The following is a 21,438-nucleotide window of genomic DNA, read 5'->3' on the forward strand; positions in this document are numbered from 1 at the left end:
ACTGCATTGTTAATGATGTGTGTATTGTGTATATAAGAATTTTGAATTATGTATATACACTGATCAGGCATAATATTATGACCACCTGCCTAATATTAGTGTTGGTCACCCTTTTGCTGTGAACCAGCCCTGACCCGTCCTGCACTGTGTATTCTGACACCTTTCTATCAGAACCAGCATTAACTTCTTCAGCAATTTGAGCAACAGTAGCTCGTCTGTTGGATCGGATCACACTGGCCAGCCTTCTAATCGCTCCCTACATCCTTCAATGAGCCTTGACCGCCCATGACCCTGTCGCCGGTTCACCACTGTTCCTTCCTTGGACCACTTTTGATAGATACTGACCACTGCACCCCCACAAGAGCTGCAGTTTTGGAGATGCTCTGATCCAGTGGTCTAGCCATCACAATTTGGCCCTTCATCAAACTCGCTCAAGTCCTTACGCTTGTCCATTTTTCCTGCTTCTAACACATCAACTTTGAGGACAAAATGTTCACTTGCTGCCTAATATATCCCACCCACTAACAGGAGCCATGAGGAGATCATCAGTCTTGTTCACTTCACCTCATAATGTTATGCCTGATCGGTGTGGGTCTGTGCCGTATATTTTTATTAACCCGATGAACAGGGTAAGAATCTGCTTTTTTTGCGTTGGATGGATGAAGTGGTACAAATCCGATTTTTTCTTCTTCTTTTTTTTTTCTTTTCTTTTGCCATTGGGCCAGAATGATGTCACCTACTTGTAAACCCCGCCTTCGCGCGCACACATGCGCAGGCACACATATACACACACACACACACCAGACACACGCACGCGCGCGCACGCACGCACGTTGCACAAGATGCGCGACTCCAGTGAGATTGTGCTGTGAGCTCACACAATCGACCGCGCGCGGTGACTGCATGCTTTAATGCTGTGCACAAGCAGCCTAATCCTATCCGGTCCTATACATGTGCGAACTGTATGTGAGAGATCTACATAAAACATAGCTACTGCGCGTTTTTGTTTGTGTGTGTGTGTGTTTATAAATCATCAAAAAGCACGCAGCTTTAGATTGCATGCATCGGAGCGGAATTCTCACAAGAGAAGCACGAGAGCGTCAGTGAGAGATTATGACAATACAGCGGACGTAGGTGACCAGTAACGTGAGTATTTCCAATGCTTCTTTTATCTCTATTTCCTGCATGTCTGAGCCACGGAAATAGCCAGGGCTGTGTTTACAGTAAAGCGAAAAAAGGATAGCAGAAGCATATTTCTTTGACATTTAAGCATTTACAGGCCCGCATGACTGCTTATGATTATTGTTTATCCCAGAAATTCACCTCACATCACATCACATCGTCTCTCTGGCAAAGAAGCGCATAAGCGCGCAGCTGGAATAGCCTACTCCCAGCGCAACATGAACACATTTTTGCAACATCTTGAGGTCGAATATTTCTCATATTAACAAGAAGAGATGATACAGAGAGAGAGAGAGAGAGAGAGAGAGAGAGAGAGAGAGAAGAGAGGTCTGTTACTGGATGCACCGCGGCATGTATGTGACAGCATGGCCTAACTAGTCATCTTGGTTTACTGGATCCCAGATGATCCATGTTTTGGGCTCCAGTCCAATCAGTTCATGTCTTTGACCAGGATATAGACTAACGTTTTAGTCCTGCAAGTGCAAAAGCATATAGATAACCTTGATGGAAACTGCATGGAAACAGTTTTTGACAGACAGTTCTAGTAGTTCCAGGGACAAAGGACCGGTCGCGCACAAAGATGAGAGCCAAACGCAGCTGGTTATCCAGAGCGCAATGATGGGTGACGGTGCGCTAAATGATTTCACTCTCTAGCTTCCACTTCATTTATCATCATCATATTACCGCGCATGTTATCTGGACATTTGTTGATTATAGAGGAGTAAGCATGGAACAAAGGAGGACAATCACACAGGATGATGTGTAAACCTGCACTTACGGCATCTGAGTAAATAGATGAGTAGGGATGCTGAGCAGGCCTGACTCTGACGCAGACTTTCCACGAGTGAAATTAAGCTGGATGTTAAAAAGATGGAGTAAGTGCACATAGGTGAAAATGAGTCCTTTTTTTCTTGAAGATATAATATTAATAATAATAATAATAATAATAATAATAATAATAATAATAATAGACTAAATGTTATTGTAGAGTATAATGCAATTTCTTTTGTGAGTCTCAAGTGGATGCTTGGTCCAAGAATTTCATAAAATCTTGAAAACAAAGAAAAACAGAAAATGTATTATCTATCTATCTATCTATCTATCTATCTATCTATCTATCTATCTATCTATCTATCTATCTATCTATCTATCTATCTCTCTCTCTCTCTCTCTCTCTCTCTCTATATATATATATATATATATATATATATATAGATAGATAGATAGATAGATAGATAGATAGATAGATAGATTGACATTAACTGAAGCTGTGATAAGTTGTAAACATTCTAAACATTCACATCGATTGTAACAAGACAAATATCTGAAATCACAATTTGTGCTTCAAAATCAAAGTACCCGTGTCACATGATGGACATAACAAAATACAAGTACATGTTACATTATGAGTCGATATTATATTACATCTTTACCATCCTTTACTAGTCATATTTACCCTGTGTGTTTTATTCAAAATAGCAGCTCACACAGCTTCTGGAAAACAATTAGTAGCAAATCGTACACTTTGTGAGCTGGAAGGAGGTAGTAGCCAGGTAGTAAATGCTCTTAGATGATGCAAACCTTGTCCTCTTGGGCTTTTCCTATTTCACAATATAAGCCTCACAATGATTCTCAAATTGCCAAATGTGTCAGGAAACAGACGTCATAAAGACTCATTTTCCCTAGCTAAGTTCTGTATCACGTTTGCCGAGACGCCTATTAAAATGTTTTTTAAAAAATCTTGCATTAGTTGCAGTATTAAGAATACAAATATACAAATATAATTTAACATTTTGTCATTAGCATTTTATATTATACTGATACTCACCAAATATCACATGATCATTCATTTGCTTTGATTTTAACCTTAAGAGACCATGCAACAGAAATATTGCCTCATACACATCCCTGCGTAAGGAGATACTATAGAAACAGCCGCACATTAGAACAATCCCTTTAATAAACTTTGTAGATGGATCTGCTGTCTGAAATAAAACCTTCTGACTATTCAGAATGGAGCATTCAACAGCGGTGTTGTACACCGATCAGCCATAACATTGTGAGCAGTGAGAGGTGAAGTGAATAAGACTGATGATCTCCTCATCATGGTGCCTGTTAGTGGGTGGGATATATTAGGCAGCAAGTGAACATTTTGTCCTCAAAGTTGATGTGTTAGAAGAAGGAAAATGGACAAGTGTAAGGATTTGAGTGAGTTTGATGAAGGGCCAAATTGTGATGGCTAGACCACTGGATCAGAGCATCTCCAAAACTGCAGCTCTTGTGGGGTGTTCCTGGTCTGCAGTGGTCAGTATCTATCAAAAGTGGTCCAAGGAAGGAACAGTGGTGAACCGGAGACAGGGTCATGGGCGGCCAAGGCTCCTCATTGTGTGAAGGCTGGCCCGTGTGATCCGATCCAACAGATGAGCTACTGTTGCTCAAATTGCTGAAGAAGTAAATGCTGGTTCAGATAGAAAGGTTTCAGAATACACAATTCATGACGGGTCAGGGCTGTTTTGGCTGTATTAGACAGGTAGTCATAATGTTATGCCTGGTCAGTGTATATGATAATGTCAACAGATGAGTAATGCAAAATTAATTTTATTAAAGAAAATCAACCTATCTAGGTAATGGACAAGCACTTAATAGTCAGCATAAGGAATTAGTTATAGTTAACTGATGACACCTGCAAGTGCTAGTTAGCAAAAAAATGTATCAAAATCTTCATGGATAATCATGGATATGTCAACAAATGAGTGATTAAAATGCAAAAATCAAAATTAAAAAATAATCTACCTAGCCAATGGACAAGCATTTAATAGTCAGGGTAAGATCTAGCTAGCTAATGCTAATTATGTTACCATTAATGGTGCACAATAATACCAAGTATTGCATACATGGCTGCTCTTGAATATTATACATTTGATGCCACAATCCTTATACTAACCAGCCAGGTTCCATTTTCACAGCAATTTGTCTAGAATAAGAAAATTCTTTCTACTGTGATCTACAAAAACAAGACAATTGTTTATATATAATGAAATCTGATAGCTGTTAGTAGCTACTATAGAAAGACAGTAACTATCTAGTCAACATGCAGAAGCTGTTTTATTTGTTCTAAGCAAGGACATGCTGTTGTACAAAAGTTGGCTCCAGTGTGATACTCCATTAGACAAGTACTTTTTGGATAGTAAGTACGTATGAGTGTGATCAAAGTGATGTTACATCAGAAAATTTGGGTCAATATAACCATCACCCCCTTCACCACAGGCAGAAAAAGACAACGCTGAAAAGAGAAAGAGGATGAGGATACCATCACCAGGCTCAGTGCGTGGACGTATGCATGAGTTTAAACGCATGGTGTGATGACAATGTCCTGGAGTGTATTTTGCATGAGTGTCCCTCAGACAAGGTCTGGGGCTGAGTCAACCAGTTCTCCCAGTGCTCCATCTCCCCTCCTCTCTCTCTCTCTCTCTCTCTCTCTCTCTCTCTCTCTTGCTCCCTCCTCTCTCTCTCTCCCTCCTCTCTCTCTCTCTCTCTCTCTCCCCCCCCATCCACCATCCACTGCAGACCTCTTTGATATTACATAATACTGATTGCTAATGATACTGGTTGCCAGCGCTAAAAAAATAATAAGCTGGTGTGGATTTTTAAAAGATAGCATGCTAGATAACATAATAACACAGACTGTATTTTGTTGTTGTTTTTGTCAGTTTATTGGTGTCCAATTAACAGGAAGGTTGTGGATGACAAACAGAAGCTATGGCTAGCTTCTGTGCAGTACTCATCACAATTTTGTAATTGTGCGTGGTGTGACTAACATCGAGCAAATACATGAATGTTATGTATAACATCAAACCACTCGAACATCAGTGTTACCAGTCATTTATTTCTCTTTTTCTCTCTGATCTTTAAACACGCAGCTCTGCCTAGCCCCAGATGCCTCCCCTCCCTCTCGACGAGCGCATAGTGGTAATTCAGCGGCCTAAAAGCCTGGGCTTGTGCGTGACCTCTCCACCAGCCACATCTCAGTCTTCCTCGCGCCTTAACACCCGCCACGAGCCCCCGCCCCGCTTGCAACACTCCCAACTTCCACCATCCCATCCCCATCCACTTGCTAACTCTTTGTCCCTGGAATGCAGGCACAGGCATTTACCCCATGGGCAAAGAGCCAAGGGCGAGAGAGGTGGCAGTACAGAGGACAGCAGCCGGATCCCTAGTCACTGTCACAGCAATGGGACTGTGACTCTCGGTCCCAGACCTTACACGCACACTCATACCATCGACATTAAAGTATCGGTGGACAAAGGAGGGACGCATTCCGACAAAAGGTGCAGCAGCAGCTTGACTCGAGGTGAAAGCAGCAGAGAGAGCAGAGCCCAGAGGGTGGCTTCACACTTAGCTACAGGGCAAAGTGACAGAAAATTCAGAGGAAAGTCTACAGACACCACTGAGAGGCACCAGATCAAAGCGCAGTATAATAACCTCTATCAGAACAACCTCACGGTGTCACCTGGTGGGGTGTTAGAATTTGTTCCAGCCCAAAGACAACAATCTAAATCTAGGTGGGCAAAAGAGGAAGAGCTGTTATCAAATCCACGTTTTACAACTGCCAACTACAGGGACGTGCCTTCTGTTGGTAACAAAGAAAACTCCAAACTGGGAACTGTCCATCAGCCTCCCAAGCCCCACGGTCTATCCCATCACCATAGCTCTACCCCATCAGCCCATGCCTCCATCCTAAACACCCACTATCAGGTGACCCCAAACTCTGTCCCCTTCTGGGCCCCATCTTCTTTCCCACACGTCAGTCAAGCCCGGTCCTCACGCATAAGAGATACGCACCCTCAGATCCTCCACAGCTTGCCACTATCTCCAACTTCTTCTTGTGAAGGCTTCCCTAGCCCAGATCACACTTGCACTATTGACTTTTCTCGTCCATTCAACTGTGACTGTTGGAGGCTGGTGTGCTGTAGAGGAGGGAGGACCCACTCAACTGGCTGCAAAGGGGGTACTGGAAGCCCATCATCTTCATTTTCCCGAGGCCAAAGAGCAAGTTCAAACAACGTAGGTGACGGTGCCATGGGATTGAAGAAATTAGGAGGGTGTCTTTCCACAGCTTCAACCACAAACACCTCTTCATCCAACAGCACTGTCTCAGAGTGCCAGACAGGGCTTCTCAGGCCGCTGGGCTGTGCATCCTGTTCAGGGGAAGGTGGCGGGTTTGAGAGTCCTGCCGCCTTTCGCAAAAAATTGGTTGGCGGTTGTCTACCCTGTGCCCCGTTCTCCCCGTCTGCTCCTTTGCGTGCGCTACAAAGTTGTGTCAGTGGCTGCAACCCCAAATCAAGCCAGGCTGGTAGCTCTACTTGTAGCTACTGCAGTAGTGATCCTATAGTAGTGACTTTTAACCCTCACAGAGGGAAGCCTCCTGGCTTCTCCCACAATGCTGGGGTTCATACCATGGGAGGGCACCAACACGATGATGACGATTACAGCGTTCGCACAATTTGGCCTGATGAGCTTGCAAAAAAGATGACTCACTCTAAAACCCAACCTAACCATCGTTCCGTGGGGATGAGGATGGGAACGGGAAACTCCTACATGGGCCATGACCAGAGTACCAATAATGGAACCAGTCCAGTCATTCTAGACTGCCGCAATCTTCTAGAGTATACCCGTTCTCAACTGACCGACCATGCAGGACGACGGCGACTCCAGCAGGGCAAGATGGCAGTTTTGGACTTCATGGGGTCAGGAAACAAGAGGGACCCAGGTCAAGACTCTCTGAAAAGGCTCTTCAACAAGGAAGGTGATGTTGGAATGGGAAATGATGATGGGCTAGATGATATGTTTTCAAGCTCCCCTTCCCATCGCTCTCTCACTCCTGAGTCTTCACCCTCCTTCTCCCCTCCACCATCAGCCCCTGGCACCCTGATCAAGCCCAAATCAAGAGGAAGAGATTGGGAGGGTGGGCACTCCTTACCATCTGCTCAGTCACTCCATTTGGTCCTTAACTCATTCAATAGAGAGCAAGAAGAGGAGAAAAGGAGAGGTAAGATGTTTTTTTTTAGGATTCTTATAAGTGCATCATGATTTTGCTCCCATTTTTACCTTCCTGTGCCTGAAAGGAAATCAGCTTCACATTTACATGTTACTGAAATGTGTTGCTTTAAAAAAAAAAGCCACTAGATAATTATGACTGCTTATCATAGCTGTGGATAAAAGACAGCAGAACAAAGAGAATGGAGCAGCATGATGATGACGTGAATACAAACTCGACTGATTCTAATCAGTAAAATAATCATTCAAATTATGTTATGTTCTGGCAAAGTTTTGTAAATACGTGCAAGAACAATTTTTCCATGTTCCTCTGCTCTACTTTCTCCGTGCTCTGATTCTTTCTGCTGTTTGTATGTCATTACAATTATGTAAGCATCACAGGATGCTCAAAGCCATATTCAGAACTAATGCAATTTCAATATAATGTGCAACATGGATGAAAATAATAGCATATATTATAGAGTGTCTTTTGGATGATGTTCTCCCTTTTACAACCTCCCACTTGCTTTCCTAATTACTAGCTCACTAGCACAACAGGTGCACTTATTTCACACTGAGGACAAGATAATGAAAAGGGTTCTGTTTCTCTCTGTCAGTGCACCTCTCCCTTCCGCTCTCATCCTCCCTCCCTGCGTCTCTGTCGGATGAGAGTGTAATGACTCCAGATGTGGAGAACGCCGTGATAAGCCCCATTCTACCTTTCCTTTTCTTGGGGAACGAAAGAGATGCTCAGGACCTGGACCTGCTGCTACGACTGAACATCAGTTATGTGGTCAATGTCACCACCCATCTGCCCCTCTATCACCTGGACACAGGCCTGGTACGCTACAAGCGCCTACCTGCTACTGACAACAGCAAGCAGAATCTCAGACAATATTTTGAGGAGGTCTTTGAGTTTATAGGTGAGTGGATTTTTGGATAGACGTAAGCAGACCATTTTCTATTTTGTGCCTAGTTATGTGGATGTTTGGCTCTGTGCCTCTTTTGTTTGCCACTATTTGAATCTAAGCTGAAGAATCCATTGCATTGATCCTGCATGTATGTCGATGTGCCGTTTTTCCTTCAGAGGAGGCTCACCAGAATGGCCGAGGCGTGTTGATTCACTGCCAAGCAGGCGTGTCCCGTTCGGCGACCATCGTCATCGCTTACTTGATGAAGCACACCCTCATGACCATGACCGACGCTTATAAATACGTGCGGAGCCGCAGACCGGTGGTGTCTCCCAACCTCAATTTCATGGGCCAGCTGCTGGAATTTGAGCGAGATCTCAACTCTGGTGTTACACCTCGAATCCTAACCCCTAAGCTGAGTGGCCTGGAAACACAAGTCTAAAAGTCTTTTTTTTTTTTTAAAGGGAAGGAGGTCAACAAAGATCATGCTTACTGTGGACTTTTAAGAAAAAAGGTTGAATAAAAAGAATCTGGAGGAAATCTGCAGTAGGATATACTAAGGAAATATTTGAGGAAATGATGTACTTCCACTCTTTCGAGTATTTATATTGCATAATTATAGCACTTAAACAGAAGTAGGCAAATTGAGTGTTTGTATAATCAACCTCACAGTGATACTGTGCTCATAATAACGTGCCAAGTTTTTATAATGTTAAATACTCCATAGTAACACATTATAACTATTATTGTATTCTACGTGTTATCAACCTGCCCTCATTGACGTAACCGGTGTATAAAACAAATGAAGGCAGGGAGAAAATGCAATGCAAGGGCAAAAAACAAAAAAATGTACTGTCAAGCACAGAAAAAGACACAACGTGATGAATTTCATTTCTCAGACCCAAAAACTGTAGCAAATTTCTCACGCCTTCTCCACTGTGCACAGAACTTTTCTAGACGTTATTATCCAGTAGAGAGTTCCATGCACTTATTTTCGTATCCCGGTTAACGCCAAGTTAGCTGCTGACAAATATTACCGCACATGAAGGTTTTTTTTTTTAATTTTTTGTCATTCGAGTCATCTGCCACTTGTGTTACTAAAAGAAAACCTCTGTGTGGGACATGTGCAATAGAAATGTAAATGTAACAGTGGAGGGGAATTGAATTATTTCAGCTTGGACACGTCCATAAATGGATATTTTCGACGGAAATTGAGATATTAGCTGCGGCATATTTTTTTGGGGTTTTTTTTTTTTCCACGCACACAAAGAGAGAGAACAAACAGAGAGATCGAGAGAGAGAGTCACAATACTGTGCTTTTAATACAAGGTGGACTGAAAAACACTAATGGATCCTGTTAGATCATTTCTTTTCTTTTCTAATTCCATTGATGAACTATTATCTATTTTTTAAATCTCTGCAAGCATGAGGGTGCAAGTATAGACTTTATTTTTCTAAGCACTTTGTATAGATTAGTTTTTAATGTGCTATGGTACTAAATCGAACGGCGTGATGTGAGCGAAGCGGGACGGGAACGGTCAGGCGAGACGAGGGAAACGGTCCGTCGTTGTAGTCTAAAGTAAACAGACAACAGTTTCCTTCATTTTACCAGGCTGCTTGTCACTCGGAATCTACATTCCCATGGCTTGCTTGGATGCTTGAGTTTTATTTTATTTTCCCTGTAGGCTCTTTCACTGTAAACTGTAAAGCGGTAGTTTTCCACTTCTAGATGACTGGTAATTAATGGAAATGGTATTAGCTTATCTACCAGGAAGAGCAATGTGAATTAATGATAGTTAGTATAGTCTTCTCAGCTGTTTTGAAAGGTCTTTAAAAGGCAACAACTTGATATTATTTGTGCTTAATCCAGCCCTCTAGCGACCGATCCTTTACTGCTATTTAAATCGACTTATTTGCTTATTTATATTCTGATGCCATTCATTTTCATAGCATGAATAAGTCAGGAGGCAAACCATCAATCAGCCTTTGATGATTAGCTATGGATAACGTCCACCAGTTTAATTCTTCCTTCTTTACTTTTTTTTGTTTGTTTCTTTTTACCCTCTCTGATCCACTGTTTACATTCTCTCCTTAGTTTCTAGATTTTGAACAGTGCTCTTATGATACTATGCACCATTCTAACTTTTCAAATATGGGAGAGTAATCTGTGAAAAAGACCAGGCTTTGTTCAGTTCACTGTGATAAGCTTTCTTCTTCCTGAATATTGTCTAGTTTTCAGCCTTAGTCCTTGAAGTCCTCCCATCATCTGTCTTGGCGTGGTGGGGTGGGGTGGGGTGTAGTTTGTCTGCTGTCTTTGAGCTTTTATCTGCCTGGCTGAAGCAAAGCGCTTTCACCCTCCACTGGCGCGTCACGGTTCAGCCACTCTCCCCAGCAATTTCCATTTTGCATTCCAGTGCAAATCAGCTGGGCCGGGATGCGGAACCACTAAATATCCAAGCAAAAAAAACAAAAACAATGTGAAGTGTACACTGTGTGTGTGTGTGTTTATATATGTACGCCTCAAAATGTTTGATTCTCACAAGCTAAGCGAAATGACAACGCTTTTGTTTAACAGCTTAACGCTTCTTCATTTGGTACTCCAGTACTGAATGCGTTTAGAGAAAGTGCTCTGTGAGATCAGACCAATCTCAGTTTAGACACGGATGCTGCTGACAAACTCACAACAAAAAGTATTTAAACTTGAATATTTGTACTTTGGATAACAGTTCTGAGACACCTGTATTGATTTGATTTCTGGGCATATTCCTTTTAAGCGCTTGTTGCTTTATTGTACAGTAACTAATTTTACATTTGATCTATTTTTACATCCACATACATACTGCAAGTGGTTCCTCCTTCCTTGGGATAAATACACACATGCCAGGATGCCATATAGTGACCTTAGTATTAATGCGTAATATTCTCCCGTTCGTGGTAATGCTACGGTCAAGAGAGGAAACATTGACATTGTGATAACTTGAAACTGTTCAGATTTACTCATATGCTGTCCTCAGTGTCTGTTAGAGACATGGGGAGAAATTACATGGAAAATGCTTCCTTATGTTTTTAATTGAAACCCTGTGCATTCATTGACACCTCATAGCTCCAGGGTCCTGAGCTAGTAAGCATAGGGTTACTGTCTCTACCACATGGGTTTCCTTTCGATTCCTGGGTTTCCTTCCACCTCGCCAAAACTGGAAGGTATAACGATTCCCCTAGGTGTGAATATGTAGTGATGGACTGGTGTCGCATCCAGGGTGTATTCCTACTGTTCCTGGGATAAATGCCTCCATTACTGATCATGTGGACGAATAAACTATGGGGGGGGTGGGGGGGGGCAAAAAGCAGTGTTCATAAAGGAACCATTTGAAGTGTACTTTTTTATTTATTGTGTGTTAAAGATGTGGGGAACAAGGAACAGCCAAATGTAAATCTTATGTGTATGATTTCCTTGTAAGTCGAGTTTATTTCTGTGAGTTTATATCGATTTGTGTTATGCTCTTTTCTCTCTCCTTTTTATTCCCCACAATATTGTGCTAAGCATTTTTTAAAAAAAATTGAACTGGCAATTTTTGAAGGGGGAAAAAAGGCACCCTGGAGGATGGATTGTGTTAATGGCTGTCCCATTTTATTGGTGTCTTACCTTCCCTGCCTCGCTGGATGGAGTAATGTTAGTCCACCTAACCTGACAAGAGTGTTGTACTTCATTGCTGTTCATCTTTATACTTTATGTGTAAACTTTCTGCTAAATAATGGTTCTCACGAGACGACGTTCTATTTTCCTATGTCGGCGATGTTTTGGTTTCGATTTCGGTGCAATTTTTTTCCCGGTGACTCTTTTGATAGAGAGGTATACAAGTGCTCGTGGATGAGTGGAATAATCTTGAATGCATGGTGTGCTTTTTCTACATTGCCTCTCCATCTCTTCCAGTGACTATGCTACACTATATAGTGTGCGGATGGATGGTGTGGTGTAGTATTCATTTGATTTTATCATCGTGAATTTATAGGAAGGACTTTCTTTCTTTCTTTCTTTCTTTCTTTTTTTTTTACTCAAACCTACTGTGACTAAGAGACTGATCATGTTCTAAAGAAACAATGACAAGCAGTCATGGAAAACTGATTATCACTCGTAAGGACTTTGTGGATGATTTACCTCTTTAAGAAAGAGCTGAGAACAGTGTACATTACCACAAAACTGTCCACCTTTATGATGTATTCAGAATCTCTGGAAAACTAAAATGGTTTGCTGAAATACATTTTTTACAGTAAATCATCGATAGGTTGTGTCTGGATTTCTTTGCCGGAGTGGTTGACTATAAGTAAAATGAGGAGCCATGGACATCACATAAAAATTGTTTTCATTTGAATAAAATAAATATTACAAATTGGTTGATCATGTAAAGGTAAAAAGACAACATAAAAGTACCTATTTTTAATCTTTTACCTTCATCAGAAAGACTAGCCTCTATACATTTCTACATGTAATCCTTTAGATTATCTGAAATCTAACTCTATAAGCTGGGGTGGATATAGGAGCAGGGAGTGAAAGGGCAGATAACATGTCTTCTTGACAGTGTCAAACTGACAGTGGAAGTACATTTTACTTCCAGACACTTATTTATAATTATAACTTATTTATAATTTATTTAGACAGCTAAGGGCCCATGGGTGGCAACTTGATACTCCAGGATTTAAACTCATAACCTTCTGAGTAGTAGCCCAACATCTTAATCACTGAGCTACCACTTTCAGGAAGACAAAGTAAGTCCAAAAGGATTTCAAAGTAGTCAATAAAATGTTTTTAATCTGACGATCTCCTGGTTGTCCATTGCTGTGGCTCGGGTTCGATTCCCAGGCAAGGAGCTAACCCAGCCACTCTCAGTGCCAGTGCCAAGCCTGGATGAAATAGGAGGGTTGTGTGAGAAAGGGCATCTGGCATAAAACCTGTGCCAAATTAAATAACATGCAAACCAAATGATCTACTGTGGTGACCCCAAACAGGGAGCAGCCAAAACAACAACAACAACAACATAAGGTCTAAAACACACTACATTGCCAAAAGTTTTGGGACACCCCTCCAAATCATTGAATTCAGGTGTTGTTTTGGGCTCGGCCCCTTATTTCCAGTGAAAGGAACTCTTAATGCTTCAGCATACCAAGACATTTTGGACAATTCCATGCTCCCAACTTTGTGGGAACAGTTTGGGGATGACCCCTTCCTGTTCCAACATGACTGTACACCAGAGTGAGTTTGGTGTGGAGGAACTTTAAAGAGTCCTGACTTCAACCTGACAGAACACCTACGGGATGAATTAGAGCGGAGACTGTGAGCCAGACCTTCTTGTTCAACATCAGTGCCTGACCTCACAAATGCACTTCTAGAGGAACGGTCAAAAATTCCCATAAACACACTCCTAAACCTTGTGGAAAGCCTTCTCAGAAGAGTTGAAGCTGTTATAGCTGCAAAGGGCGGGACAACTCCATATTACATTCATGTGCATGTAAAGACAGATGTCCCAGTTTTGGTCTGACTCACAGTCTCCACTTTAATTCATCCCAAAGGTGTTCTATGGGGTTGAGGTCAGGACTACGTGCAGGCCAGTCAAGTTCCTCCACACCATCTATGTCTTTATGGACCTTGCTTTGTGCACTGGTGTGTAGTCATGTTGGAACAGGAAGGTTCAAAACTGTTCCCCAAACACCTGAATTCAATGATTTGGAGGGGCGTCCCAAAATTTTTGGCAATATAGTGTGTATGGACCCCTTGACTGTCACACCCCTAGGTGCCCACCTTACAAAACAATGTATGGAGAAGAACCACATACTTTTGCCCATATAATGTAGATCACAGCACAACAGTTGAGAGTTCTTTCTGTAGTGATGAAGCTGAATGAATTGAATTACACTGACTCAGTGATTGAACTGAATTACAGGTGAGCACCAGGCAAATATAATGCAAATAAAATGTACTAGAGTCCACTCTGTTGCTGTTTTGTGTGCATTGGCAGGATGAAACAAGAAGAGCCATGAGTTGTAACTAGTACTTTAAAGGTAAGGATTAAAAAGGAATTTTCTTAGAATTGAAATTAAGTAAGATGACTGGTGTCGAGTATGGGATTCGTTTGAGCATCTTAACATCTTCTTTGCATGTTCTGGTCACCTCTCGAAAAGGTGGTAGGCTATGCTAAATAGCTGCTAGGTGTAGATATGTGTGTACATGGTGCTTTGTAATGGTCTGGTGTGGTTATTGTATGTGTTCCTGCCTCACACACAGCATCACGTATGTTTCTGGGTTACACAGTTTGTGCAGTCTGTTTTTTCCATCGATAGTTCATGGCAAACTGTGAATACCCTAAATAAATGTCAAATATTTCAATCAACTTTTAAATTTTATGGCTACTACTATAGTTTTTCATAGTATCTCATTCATGAAATGGCTGACGTGTCAGACATGAATAGTCGGGTCAATAAGGATTGTCAGATCAGCAGTTTTTCCTGGCCAAATGAAATCACTGTGGTTACATAAGTGTTCGTTTTAATATGTGATTGCTGTGTGCTGTGGTTTAGTGCCCTGAGGGGGTTGAAATCAATAGGCTGTAGAGGTCTACTTTAGCATGGCTTTGCCATTAGAGGGTATCTACTGTTACAGAACAAAGTACGAGATCAGCTGTCTTACGGGATCCAGACACCCACTTTGGCGGTGCTGATGACATGCGATCGACTCTGTGAAACTGGCTCAGTGCCAGAGGACATGGGGGGTGGGGCTTGTTCCGAACGGCTAGTCACAGGCCACTTCAGTGTTCGAATGACAGAGCAGTGCTAGAATGATAGAGTGCCTGAAAGGGATGTCAAAAACTGGGACAAGAGCTTTTAGGATATGTCTGTTGGACAATGTGTGGAAAGAGAGAGCGAGAGAGAGAGAGAGAGAGAGAAAGAGAGAGAGAGAGAGAGAGAGAGAGAGAGAGATGTTATGTTAACAGCATACATATAACAATACCTTGCATATTGTTCTAAACCTCTCTGTGTGTAGGATTTATTCAATCTCTTTATACACCGACCAGCCAAAAAATGATGGCCACCTGCGTAATATTGTGTTAGTCTCCCTTTTGCCTCCAAAACAGCCCTGACCCGTCCTGCACTGTGTATTCTGACACCTTTCTATCAGAACCAGCATTAACTTCTTCAGCAGTTTGAGCAACAGTAGCTCGTCTGTTGGATCGGATCACACGGGCCAGCCTTCTCTCCCCACGTGCATCAATGTGCCTTGACCACTAATGACCCTGTCACCGGTTCACCACTGTTCCTTCCTTGGACCACTTTTGATAGATACTGACCACTGCAGACCGGGAACACCCCACAAGAGCTGCAGTTTTGGAGATGCTCTGATCCAGTGGTCTAGCCATCACAATTTAGCCCTTCGTCAAACTCGCTCAAATCCTTACGCTTGTCCATTTTTCCTGCTTCTAACATCAACTTTGAGGACAAAATGTTCACTTGCTGCCTAATATATCCCACCCACTAACAGGTGCCATGATGAGGAGATTATATATATGTTATTATATTTTACATTTTTCCCCTTGATGGCTTTAATGTGTTGGTAGGAGACTTGCTTGGGCCTTTAAACAAATAAATTTGCTAAATCGTGTTAACTGAAAGAATCTACTAATATTGGAAGAGCAGAATTCAATGAATTTATGAAACAAATACATGAAATAAAATAAATAAAACACAGTGAATAAAATTAAATGAAAAAAATCAATTTCATTACTTAAGATCAATCGGATCACTTTTAGAGATGCAACAAGAAAACATTCTTTTTTAAAATAATGGAAGTTTGATTTAAAAAATAATATATTAAATAAATAAATAAATATTGAAAAAATTGGTTTTGAAAATTTTATTTATTTATTTATTTATTTATTTATTTATTTATTTATTTATTTATTTATTTATTTAAAATACTATTTTATACAAAGTACTTAACTATTGTTATCGTCTGCTATTAGATCATTCCATAAAAGTAAATAAAATATAGGTGATGAAACAAAACAAAACAAAACAAACAAAAAAGCTTTTTAGCCTGAAATTCTCTTTACCTACGCAAATAATTCTTTAGCCATGCAAATAATGCCCTTGTTATAACATTGCCAGGTGCTAGTGACGTGACTGACCACAATGTCTGTCATGATGTAAACAGGACCCAACAGGTCCACTAAGTCAGGGGTGACAAAAACAAGAGGCATTTTGCTGGAGCGTGATCTCCATGACCACTTCCTATTGTTTCGTCCGTGCAAAACTCGGCCGATCGACCATGTTTGCATTTAATGAATGCATTTAATTAGCACTTTAAACTGAATTTCTACTATAGACTACAGGAAGACCTCACCTACAGTGACCTCATGTACGCGAACATATGCGTTTCTTTAACACGATCGCATTCAGTTTCTCTTTTAGCATTATTAGCAGTTTTAGCATACTGTACATTCATTGGACAGCAACTCCTTTTCACTTCTAACTTCTTACTTTGCAATCACAAGCACACAAAAGCACCTTCCTACACCTTTCCTACCCGTCTACACTGTAATGATATACAATTAAAACACAGCGTGTAATTTAAAGACATATTGTTATATATAAAATTATTTTATATACCAATAGAATAGGTTATTTTTTGTTTGTTTAGATTTGGTTTTAATATAAATTTATGCATAAATAAAATAAATCATAGATAGATCAATAGATTGATAGATTTGTTTGTGTGTGTGTGTATATATATGTGTGTGTGTATTAATACTAGAAATTTCATTCACACACAGAATGGTTCAGATCCTGAACACGCCTTCATGTGGGCGGAAACCTGTTAAGGGGGTGAGACTACAACCGAGAAACCATGTCCATTACCAGGAAACATTTACTTACTTGCTGAAGCTCTTAAGCTGCTTGCAATTTCAAGAGACAAATTTGTCCTTTTCTTCACTTCAGCTGCATACAGAGAAAGGATCTGTGTCATGGGAGCTAACAGTAATGCAAGTTTGGCTCTGTGGTCCTGTGCTCTAGTGGAAGCCCAGGAGTCGACATGAGAACACTTCTGAAACCGGTGCGTTGTGGAAGAAGAAGGGTATCGTCGGATATGCAAGAGAGCATCCAAAACGAGGGAAATTGTTCTCCCTGAACGTATCGAAGTGATTGGACCGCACAATTTGGAGGTAATGAGATATTTTAGTAATACAAAGTTATGTTATGTGTTGCTTTGGAATTTCTTTGTGTATCTGAAATCTTTATTGGATTCTTCTTCAAAAAATGTGAGGGAAAAGGTTTAGATTTAAATCATCGCATGAACAACCCAAACTCAAGGCCAGTTCGGAGGAAACCGATCATCCATTTGTCATCTTTTAGCATGGCGTACCTTTTTAAGTAGAACAAATGAGAATGTGTAAACAAGATGTTTCCGTCTGCTGGGTAAACGTGCTCTTGAGGTACATGATGTAAATATCATGGGTTGCAAGGTGCTCTAATCTCTGCCCAGTCAGGCACAGATAATGAGCCCCCAGGGGCAACGCCATAGAGACTAAATCCCCATGAGATTCTCTGATAGCGGTTCTGTACTTTGGTACAAACATACATTTTCATGGCTAACAATGGGCACTTGGAGTTAACCTTAGCTATAAACATCTTAATTTTTGAGCATGTAAATGTGATGTCCACCTGTCTTTGTCTTCCTTTCTGGAATATGCAAAACATAGTCAATAACATAGTCAATAACATAGTCAACATCTCAAATTCTGTTTTCTCTTTTGTTTGTTCCCAGTCCATGGCACGATGCAGGTGTAGCGGAAGGGCCTTGTGCCTTTGTCTTCTCCCATTTCTGATGATGAGTCATCTCTTGGTGTATATTATGGTGACCATATTCGTCGCCATCTCCTACACACCTGAGCCTAAGCCTGTGCCTCTGCCTCTTCATTTCATAGCCCCCGGAGCCTCTTCGAACTCCGGAGCTCTTGCATCACATCCACTCCATGCCTTCTGGAACCTACATTTGGCGGAGGGGGCTTTGTGGAACCGCCTTCAGCACCTCAAAGACAGAGAAAACAATCCCATATTGAGAGCTAACACCACAGGAGGCAGGGGTCCAGCCACTGAAAGTACTAGCGTGCATGGAAATGATGGTTCTCCTTCATGTAAACCTGATCATCTCTGGGCATCTCATCTTGCTGATTTTAACACTATGCCTGAGCAGATGAAGGACTTTGTCTTGTCCATGCATTGTCGGAACTACACCCTCCTGATGAACCAGCCTGACCTGTGCAAAGGAAAAGATACCAAGGCAGGGGCCCCTCTGCTATTTATGGCAATCAAGTCCCAGGTGGGAAACTTTGAGAACAGGCAGGCCATTAGGGAGACATGGGGGAGGACAGGCTGGGTACAGGAAGAGGCAGGGGGAGAAAGGTGGCAGGTGTGCATTGTCTTTCTGCTCGGAAGGCAGGACATAACGACAGGTCCTCACCCGGACCTTGAGGCACTTTTACAGCTAGAGAGCAGCCTTCATAAGGACATCCTGCAATGGGATTTCAGAGACACCTTCTTTAACCTCACCTTGAAGGACGTGCTTTTCTGGGATTGGCTCTCTGTGCACTGCCCACGAGCCCACTTCATCTTCAAAGGGGATGACGATGTTTTTGTTAGGACCGGTGCTCTATTGGACTACTTGAACGGACAATATACTCCTCTACAAGGGACAGCTAAAAAAGCAAGAGACGATTTGCTTGTAGGAGATGTGATTACTAATGCTTGGCCCAGTCGCCAGCCCACAGCTAAATATTACATACCTGAGAGTTTTTATAAAGGTGTGTACCCAGCATATGCAGGTGGAGGAGGAGTGGTGTACTCTGCCGCCCTGGCCATGCGACTGCGAGTGGTCTCACAATGGGTCAGTTTGTTCCCTATCGATGATGTGTACATGGGGATGTGTCTCCAAAGACTGGGTGTTTCGCCTAGTCATCATCCCGGGTTTTTGACCTTCGATCTTCCCGAGGCCAACAGAGACAAGCCCTGCGCTTACCGCAAAGTACTACTGGTGCATAAGCGCAGCCCAAAAGAGATGCTTAGACTGTGGAGAGACCTAAAGGCTCCACTTGCTGAGTGCTAGTGTAGAGGCAGGGAGGGGGAATGGAAAGACTTTCTCTGATTTGTATATTATACACCAGGAATACAAAAGCCCTGTCTTTTTAAAAACAAGCCAGATTTGAATATCTACCTTCAGGTATTTTCATATGAATGGAGTGTAATTATTTGCATAATGAATAGTTCACTCTGTGGTCAGTTTGTTTTGATTATTAACGCTGCTTACTGAAGTCGTTATGCATGAGTACTGTGACATGATTTGAAAGATCGATTTAATTGTAGTTTTTTCTTTCTTTTTTATTTTATTTTATGGTCCCTATGTACGGTTTTCAATTACTTTATTTTAACTGTAGGTTTCTGCAAATCTTTTAGTTTAATAAAAATGTGTTTAGATTATCACATAATTATAAGACATAAGGCAGGAAGGAGGTTTAGCATTTTCCATGTGTTTTAAAGGTTTTATTTATAATATTAGAATATTATTTAATATTGTTCTTCACACTGAGTCATGGTAAGCTTCCCTGAAAACCGCTGCACTAATGAAGCAGAAATCCTGAAACTGCAATATCTACATGGTGCAATATCAACCCACTCTTGCCTTTTGTTATATACTGTATCCTATATTGGGCAGCATGGTGGCTTAGTGGCTAGCACTGTTGCCTCACAGCAAGAAGGTCCTGGGTTTGAACAGGCAGGGACCTTTCTGTGTGGAGTTTGCATATTCTCTGTGCCTCCGTGGGTTTACTCTGGGTACTCCGGTTTCCTCCCACGGTCCATTAGGTTGATTGGTAATTCTAAATCGCCCATAAGAGTGTGTGTGTGGTTGTCTGTCTATATGTGTGGCCCTGTGATGGACTGGTGATCTGTCCAGGGTGTACCCCTGCCTTTCGCCCAATGTGTGCTGGGATAGGCTCCAGCAGATCCCCGTGACCCTAATTAGAAATAAAGCGTGTATAGAAAACGGATGGATGGATGTATCCTATATTGTACAGCAAGCTTTTATATAATAACTAAAAGTTCTCAGACTAACATAATATATATTTTAATAAAAAATCCAATTCACCAAAATCTGTTTTTCTTTTTGGTAGTAAGACTCATATGATGTTCCAAGAAGTCCAGAACAGCCATAAAGAAACCATTATAGACCTCTTCATTTCAATCAGTTCAACACTGTTTAAGTTTAATTCGTAAAGTGTTTACACTGTGGGTTTTACAATATTATTTTTTTATCTTTCTGAAAATTTGCATGGATTTGCATTTTGTGTAATATGTTATCATAAATGATCCAAAATATATATATTTTTCTATTAGATTGCTTCTACGAATCAATAAAGCACTTTGGCCATCTTATCCACTAGCTCCATAACCTTATTTTTTCTTTTTTTTAAATAGATTAATAATTTTGTGAAATAGATCATATAGATCCATGCTGTGTTGTTTGTGTTCAGTGATATTCTTTAAGGCCTAGATTCAATAAACAGAGCATCTTGAAATAAAGTCTTGTTTCTTCACTTCAATTCTTTTTATTATTATTTTTTAATAGTTTTATTTAATTAGAAAGCCTGGTTATTTGTCCTGGATTTTGATTGGTGTTCTGTATGTGATGTATCCCTGCCACAAAACTGTAAATAAAAACATTAAATATATTACAAGCCAACTTGGCAGTTGATTTCAATACAGTGAAAAGCCTTTAATGTACAGTGAAATATTTATTTTATTCAATTTAATAATTGATTTCAAACTTCCATGTACACCGAGCATTCTGAGAGGTGAAGGGAATAAGACTGATGATCTCCTCATCATGGCACCTGTTAGTGGGTGGGATATATTAGGCAGCAAGTGAACATTTTGTCCTCAAAGTTGATGTGTTAGAAGCAGGAAAAATGGACAAGCGTAAGGATTTCAGCTTGAGTTTGATGAAGGACCAAATTGTGATGGTAGATAGACCACTGGATCAGAGCATCTCCAAAACTGCAGCTCTTGTGGATGAGAAGGTCTGGCTCGCAGTCTCTCCGCTCTAATTCATCCCAAAGGTGTTCTATCAGGTTGAGGTCAGGACTCAGGATGTGAAGTTCCTCCACATCGCTCATCCATGTCTTTATGGACCTTGCTTTGTGCACTGGTGTGCGGTCATGTTGGAACAGGAAGGGGTCATCCCCAAACTGTTCCCATAAAGCATGAAATT

At 41.2% G+C, this 21,438-nt stretch overlaps 2 protein-coding genes across 3 annotated transcripts; both read left to right on the forward strand.

Annotated features, from left to right (window-relative positions):
- The first annotated feature begins 813 nt into the window (after positions 1 to 813).
- On the forward strand, positions 814 to 15,931 carry si:dkey-175m17.7 (uncharacterized). Its single transcript, XM_058414821.1, has 4 exons — positions 814 to 1,146; positions 5,103 to 7,231; positions 7,836 to 8,141; positions 8,306 to 15,931. The coding sequence occupies exons 2-4, from the start codon at positions 5,119 to 5,121 to the stop codon at positions 8,569 to 8,571; spliced, it is 2,685 nt and encodes an 894-aa protein (XP_058270804.1). The 5' UTR covers positions 814 to 1,146; positions 5,103 to 5,118; the 3' UTR covers positions 8,572 to 15,931.
- A 159-nt stretch (positions 15,932 to 16,090) lies between these two features.
- si:dkey-175m17.6 (N-acetyllactosaminide beta-1,3-N-acetylglucosaminyltransferase 2) lies at positions 16,091 to 20,863 on the forward strand. 2 transcript variants are annotated; one of them, XM_058414974.1, is made up of 3 exons: positions 16,091 to 17,000; positions 17,115 to 17,338; positions 17,941 to 20,863. In XM_058414974.1, exon 3 carries the CDS (start codon positions 17,944 to 17,946, stop codon positions 19,276 to 19,278), a length of 1,335 nt encoding a protein of 444 aa, XP_058270957.1. In that variant the 5' UTR covers positions 16,091 to 17,000; positions 17,115 to 17,338; positions 17,941 to 17,943; the 3' UTR covers positions 19,279 to 20,863. The 2 variants fall into 2 exon arrangements, with proteins under 2 accessions (XP_058270957.1, XP_058270956.1); XM_058414973.1 differs by having other exon boundaries at positions 16,091 to 17,338.
- The last annotated feature ends 575 nt before the right edge of the window (positions 20,864 to 21,438 follow it).

Source organism: Hemibagrus wyckioides, linkage group LG18 (assembly GCF_019097595.1).
Source record: "Hemibagrus wyckioides isolate EC202008001 linkage group LG18, SWU_Hwy_1.0, whole genome shotgun sequence".
Classification (NCBI taxonomy): domain Eukaryota; kingdom Metazoa; phylum Chordata; class Actinopteri; order Siluriformes; family Bagridae; genus Hemibagrus; species Hemibagrus wyckioides.

Coding starts and splice junctions, on each gene's coding strand:
- si:dkey-175m17.6 (XM_058414973.1), top strand. CDS start 17,944: ATGGCACGATGCAGGTGTAGCGGAAGGGCCTTGTGCCTTTGTCTTCTC.
- si:dkey-175m17.7 (XM_058414821.1), top strand. CDS start 5,119: ATGCCTCCCCTCCCTCTCGACGAGCGCATAGTGGTAATTCAGCGGCCT. Junction 7,232..7,835: donor AGAAGAGGAGAAAAGGAGAG/GTAAGATGTTTT, acceptor TCTCTCTGTCAG/TGCACCTCTCCCTTCCGCTC. Junction 8,142..8,305: donor GGAGGTCTTTGAGTTTATAG/GTGAGTGGATTT, acceptor TTTTTCCTTCAG/AGGAGGCTCACCAGAATGGC.